The 6,984-nt window shown below is 31.3% G+C and overlaps 1 protein-coding gene across 1 annotated transcript in view; it reads right to left on the bottom strand.

Moving 5' to 3' along the window:
* The window catches only part of LOC107600875 (protein unc-13 homolog C), a 157,019-nt gene that overhangs the window by 36,656 nt on the left and 113,379 nt on the right, over positions 1-6,984 (bottom strand). The window contains exon 21 of the mRNA XM_016292856.1: positions 2,355-2,481. Coding sequence (XP_016148342.1) covers positions 2,355-2,481 — 127 coding nt within the window. The remainder of the gene's footprint in view (positions 1-2,354; positions 2,482-6,984) is intronic.

The raw sequence follows: 6,984 nt of genomic DNA, 5'->3' as shown, positions 1-6,984 counted from the left end.
AAACCCGAAAAAAAAACTAAAAAAAAATTTTATATATATATATATATATATATATATATATATATATATATATATATATACATCACTTTTTATTCAAATAAATACAATTTACTGTTACAGATAAAGTAGAACAGATTATAAAGGATATTTAAGACTTTCAGCAACAGTATAAACATCTTCTGAAAACATTTCACTTGCATTAGGCAAACAAGCATTTGCTCTGTCGAGTCACTGAACATCGTAATAGACCAGCAGAAATGAGACAAACATATTTTTAAATCAAGTGAAGCGTTGTAGACGGCCGGTGGCAGGCAGAATCACACTAATAGCTCTGCTAATGTAATGAACCTCAGCTTGCTGTTTACTCAGATCCGTACGGATGGCAGTAGCTCACTGTTATTGACAGTAATAAGGGAATTAATATGATGGCATTTAGCTTACTATCTTAAATATTGATCTGGATTGCTCTATGTAAAGGTTTCCTAACCACACATTCACAGATAAACGCTGATTGCTCAGGAACACTGCAGAGAGATCAGTCAGACATCTAGGAGGTGTAATTTTTACAGCGATTTCTCATTTGCAACATGTCCCTGGATGTCTGGACGACATTTAGCAGATGTTCTTGCAGACATCTATTGGCTTGAATGTATATGTAATTGCTTTTCGGAATTTGATCACGTGCTTGTTCACAAATATGACATTTAAAATGCAATGTTTTCGCAGACATCTCATCAACATATGCATGCTTTCTAGGGAGTTTACAATATGAAATTATGACAATGAGATTACGATATTGAGACTGTTACTAGTGTCTAAACAAATAAAAATACAATATGCATCTGATTAAATTATGTATAACAGGCAATATGCATCTGATGAAAAATAAATAAATAAATGCAATATGCATCTGATGAAAATTTTATCAATTAATTCAAAAATGCAATATGCATCTGATGAAAATGTAATTAATTTAAAAATGAAATATGTATCTGATTCAATTACGTATAACAGGCAATATGCATCTGATGAAAAATTAATGAATGAATAAATTAATAAATTAATTAAATTTTTAAAATGCAATACGTATCTGATTCAATTATGTTTAACAGGAAATATGCATCTGAATGAATAAATAAATTAATTAATAAATAATTTAATTTAAAAAATGCAATATGCATCTGATTAAATTATGTATAACAGGAAATATGCATCTGAATGAATTAACAAATAAATGCAATATGCATTTGATTAAATTACGTGTAACAGGCAATATGCATCTGATTATAATGCCTGTTGCAATTCCAGTAGTGTACTAGCAGGAAAGGTAACTAATCTCTGTTAAATAAAATATAAAGAATAACATAGTTATCTTTCCCTATTAAAATACTGTGATTGCGGATCTGGAGGAGATTTTTGATTGACAGCTGTGTGGCTCTTCCCTGATGTCTCATCCCGCCTGTCATCCCGCCTCTCCACGCTCATAACTCACATTAATGAATGAGTGACTTTTTGACAACAGACAGCAGCCAATGAGAGGCCAGCGTGTGTCTGCCGATCCAGGACAGATGCATGATGGGTTATGAATGGATGGATCAACGCTCACTGTAAATGTGAACCAGGGGTGCTTTAAGTAAAATTTGGTTGTGAAAATAAGTCTTATTACAGAATTTTTTTAAAAAATATGATGAAATGAGAAATTATATTATGTGCATGATATAATTTTTTCTGAATTAATGCAAAAATGTATAAACATAATTATACATACATACATACATAAAAAAAAAAAATATATATATATATATATAATGAATTTAAATTAATTTTAATTTTAATTACATTTAATAAATGCTTTTTAAATGAATGCAAAATTGTATAAACAATTTTTAGATATATATTAAAATATAATTAAAACCTTTCTAAATGAATGCAAAAATGTTACAAATGTTTTAATTTATTATAATTATATATATAAATATTGCTATCAGCATACAAAAATATACTTAATTTAGTAATTAATTTTGGTCATATAGCAGATGTGCCATCTAGATGTGGTTTTGTAAATGTTATACTTCCTAAGAAATGTACAACTGAATGTTGAAAACCTCCCACTGATGTACATTTGTTAAATTAGAAACAATCATAAATCATGTGCACTTTTTTCTAAACGAATGAAAAAATGTATAAACAAATATAGTACTGGTTTGTTGTTGATAATGTAAGATAACTAGTTCCTCATGCCTCTAAACTGCTTAAACTTTAAATGAAGCATGATTTTTTGTTTACATTATTGACTCTCCTTTTCATTTCAGAAGAAACCCATGAGCGAGTGAGAGATGTGAAGGCAAACTCACAGCGAATACTCTGGAGGAATTCCCTTAAAGGCAGGCAGGTCTCGCACGTACTCGTTGTGGAACCATTTGACTTTGAAGTGCAAGTTCATGTACTCTGTGCTCTTGCATAGACGATGCTTGTCGTGTTCTGCAAATGAAGGGGGGAAAAAAAGAAAAATGAAAGAGTCATGAGTCAACAGCGAGTCATGCACAGAAACATATTGAGCGTTAGTGTTTGGAGACAATATACAAACATCACTAGCATGTCATAAACTACAAATAAAACTCAAATTATTACATACATTTTTGTCAATTGAAATTGAAGTAAAATACAAATATAAATATTAGATGAAAGACAAACTAAATGAAAATGAGAAATGTTGTCTTGGCAATTAACTGAAATAATTTTAAGTTAAAGCATTAAAATTACTAACCAGAAATAAACTAAAATCTAAATAAATTTAGTAAGTAAATAAATAAATACTCAAATAAAAATTCTAACTAATTCAAAATATTATTTTATATCATAAAAATGTTTACTATAATAGTAAGCCAAGTATATAATAGTATAGTATATACAAAAGGAATAAATTAAGGGAAATCTTTCTTAGTATTTTTTGTAATTTTCCATTGAAAATAAGAATCTAAAAGATTCTTAAATCAAGAAATTAATTCAAAAATGCAATATGCATCTGATGAAAATGTAATTAATTTAAAAATGAAATATGTATCTGATTCAATTACGTATAACAGGCAATATGCATCTGATGAAAAATTAATGAATGAATAAATTAATAAATTAATTAAATTTTTTAAATGCAATACGTATCTGATTCAATTATGTATAACAGGAAATATGCATCTGAATGATTGAACAAATAAATGCAATATGCATTTGATTAAATTACGTGTAACAGGCAATATGCATCTGATTATAATGCCTGTTGCAATTCCAGTAGTGTACTAGCAGGAAAGGTAACTAATCTCTGTTAAATAAAATATAAAGAATAACATAGTAATCACAGTATTTTAATAGTGAAAGATAATACATTGACTTGAGAAGCAAAATGACAAATTATGAAGCCTTTTTTTTTAAATTTTTTTTAAAGAAGTGAATTTATGATTAAAACAAGAAAAATCACCTTAATTCAAAGGGAAACAAGATTTCATTCCTCATTGTCAGATATTTGTTGTTTTAAGCATAAACTCACTTCGTCTTGTTCAGTTTCTCAGAAAACAAGACTTCAATTAGCATCTCAAGTAAATGTATCTTGATGCAAGGATGTTTAGATATTTGTACTGCAAGACAAAAATACTGAGGAAGATATACATTTTTTCCGTGCATGCAACATTTAATGCCATGACGTCGTGAGTTTAAGACTTTTTGTACCTATTTAAGACATTTTAAAGCCTTAATTTGTGAAATCGTGAATTAAGACATTTTTAAGACCTGCAGAAACCGTGAAATATTATATTAAAACAGCAGAACACCGTATGAAAGGAAAAATCACAAATGCGATGCCTTTAATATTTCAACTGTTTACACAAGACAGTTCGATTAAATGAAGAGCAAATTGTTTTACTTGGAATAACATGTCGTGCACAGATGAATTGTTCACAATAAGGATAAAAACATCATCTGAGCCTAAAACTTTCCCCTGGGAGCTTAAAGAACAAGACAGGACAGAGGAGAGTGAAGAAGTGATCAGTGCTGTTTTGTAAGTGCACATGGCGAGTTGAGCTCATCCCGGACTTGTCAGAAAAGATCAAAACACAAACCTGCCCACCTGTGCGGATACGCCACGAACAGACAGAGCCTCAGCGGCCTGCTGCGATGTTTGTGATATAGACTCTGGCTGGCCTCATAATAAAGGTCAGAGAGGATTGTGGGTAACCTACAGCAGCTGCTGTCGCTGATGTTAATCCACACACAGGAGACGAGAGTCTGACAGCCATTAGAGCAGGAACGGGGAAGTAGAGCTCAGAAATGACAGTAAGTTAGTTTACTCAACTCCTGCAGTTGTCAAGCACAGGGAATAACGTGCAGCTAGTGTGAGGAGAGATGTCAACATATATGCATCGTAACCTCTCGCTCCCTGTGTAACCGTGAGGACAAATCAGCTCTGACTGACACGGAGGACTCATCACAAAACACCAGCAGCCACACAGCAGGTTTCAAGAGGTAGAACCATAACCATATATGGAATACTGTGCTTGATTGTGATTGGTCCATTGTAACACTGTCAAAAATATTTGCATAATAATACTAAACTAACACTGTGATCTACTACTTCTCATATACAGATTTGATCAAAAATACAGTGAAATCTGAAAAAAACATTGAAATATTATTATAATTTAAAATAACTGTTTGTGATTATGTAGTAAACTGTAATTTATTCCTGTGATGCGCAGCTGTATTTTCAGCATCATTCCTCCAGTCTTCAGTATCACATGATCTTCAGAAATCATTCTAATATACTGATCTGCTGCTTAAGAAACATTTCTGATTATTATCAATGTTGGAAACAGTCTTATTATTATATTTTACTTTCTTATTGTTTTATTATATTTATTATTTTATGTATTTATTTTTATTTTACTGCTTAGGTATATTTTTGGGAAAAAGTGACTTTTTCTGGATTTGTTGATTAATAGAGAAATCTAAAGAACAGCATTTATTTGAAATAGAAATATTTTGTAATATTATAAACATTGTTACTGTCACTAAATTATTTCTTTAAAGGGGTCATATGACGTTGCTAAAAAGAACATTATTTGGTGTATTTGGTGTAATGAAATGTGTTTATGCGGTTTAAGGTACAAAAAACACATTATTTTCCACATACTGTACATTATTGTTGCATCTAGCGGGGACATAATTACTGATTATAATTATCACCATACTGTGATGCCGTGTCCGGCCGGAGCAACGAGACAAAACCAGTAAAGCTCATTATAAACGAGGCATTTGTTGCATCTAGCGGGGACATAATTACTGATTATAATGACTTATACTGTCTTAAGCGTTGCATCGCGCCGCGTAAACATAAAACCATGTCTGCATTTGTGATCAGAGAAATGACAAAAAATTATTTCTTTAAAGGGGTCATATGACGTTGCTAAAAAGAACATTATTTGGTGTATTTGGTGTAATGAAATGTGTTTATGCGGTTTAAGGTACAAAAAACAAGTAAAGCTCCACATACTGTACATTATTGTTGCATCTAGCGGGGACATAATTACTGATTATAATTACTTATACTGTCTTAAGCGTTGCATCGCGCCGCGTAAACATAAAACCATGTCTGCATTTGTGATCAGAGAAATGACAAACAACAAGTGCTACTCTACACTGCCCAAAACTCGCGTTTGAATCGTCAGTGGCAAATTCTTTAAATATGACAACGTACTTACAGGCTGTGAGTCAGAACAGCCAACAACCAAGAGCTTGTAACACTCCAAAGAGAAAGGAAAAATTGAAATCGCATCATATGACCCCTTTAAAAGAAAATCTGACCCAGCTTGTAATACAACGTTTGAATGTGTAATAAAAAAGACACAAATTGTCTTTTTAAAAATAAGATATTAAATATAAAATGTAAATTTTAATTTTTAATCGCTATTACATTTGAAATATTATATTAAATATGTAAACACAATAATACTGTAGTGTATATATTATTTATTTATTTATTTTTGGTAGATGTGATAATATACATCCGCCACTCATTATACAATAACATCAAAATAAATCCTGACATCCACTGAGTATCCCTTGCATATCAATTTTTTACAGATGGAAACAATGGTCAATTATACTAAAACATTGGACTGTACAAATCCACAAATTGACTGATCAGGACATTATTAAGAACATATTCAAATAACATAAGAAGCTAACATGACACTTTTTCATATAACTGCAAGATATGAATAAGGTTTCACAACAGCATCAGGCCACCTTCTCAAATATTCACAGTGCAATTTAAAATATTCAACCCATCGGACTGTGGTTGTCAACATCTGAATGTATGTGTCAGTTAATAATTAATGAAGGCATTAGCTGCTCTCATTCATCACTGCACTGTGAACTTCTGATTTCAAGCCCTTCGGCTGAAGTGATACGCTCACGTTTCTGACCTGCAGACCGCCGGTCTCTCAGCACTAAACCCCCATTCACATGAGCTTTAAATAGCTTCACCTGACCACTGAAGTCTGAAAGCAAAGATAATAATTCAAACTGCTTTACATGCTGAATTGTTGCTTATGGCTTGAAAAATATGCAGCATTTATATCACAGCAGAATTACCATAAAGATCAGGATTCCTCTCAAAACTGATCTTCAGAGATAATTAAGCTGCTGCTATTTTAGTTGTTTTATATGACATGACAAGACAAACCAGTCAGCTTCTTTTCTCTAATACATGTTCCTGGTTTTAAAATGCATGTTTTAGAGAAAAATAAAATCAACTAAACAATTCCATAAAATCCTGACAGATCCCATCAGGGTTATTATCTTTAACTACAACTAAATCTAAATCTTAATAATTTAAATAAAGCTGAAATAAAATATCAATATAAACTCATACTTTGCATAAAAGTTGCGTTGACTTTCATAACCATTAAGCACATTTCAATATGTAAAAAA

Source organism: Sinocyclocheilus grahami, unplaced genomic scaffold, assembly GCF_001515645.1.
Source record: "Sinocyclocheilus grahami isolate Dianchi unplaced genomic scaffold, SAMN03320097.WGS_v1.1 scaffold14.1, whole genome shotgun sequence".
Lineage (NCBI taxonomy): Eukaryota > Metazoa > Chordata > Actinopteri > Cypriniformes > Cyprinidae > Sinocyclocheilus > Sinocyclocheilus grahami.
The sequence above is the reverse complement of the archived record's forward strand: the minus strand, read 5'-3'. Positions and strand labels throughout refer to the sequence as shown.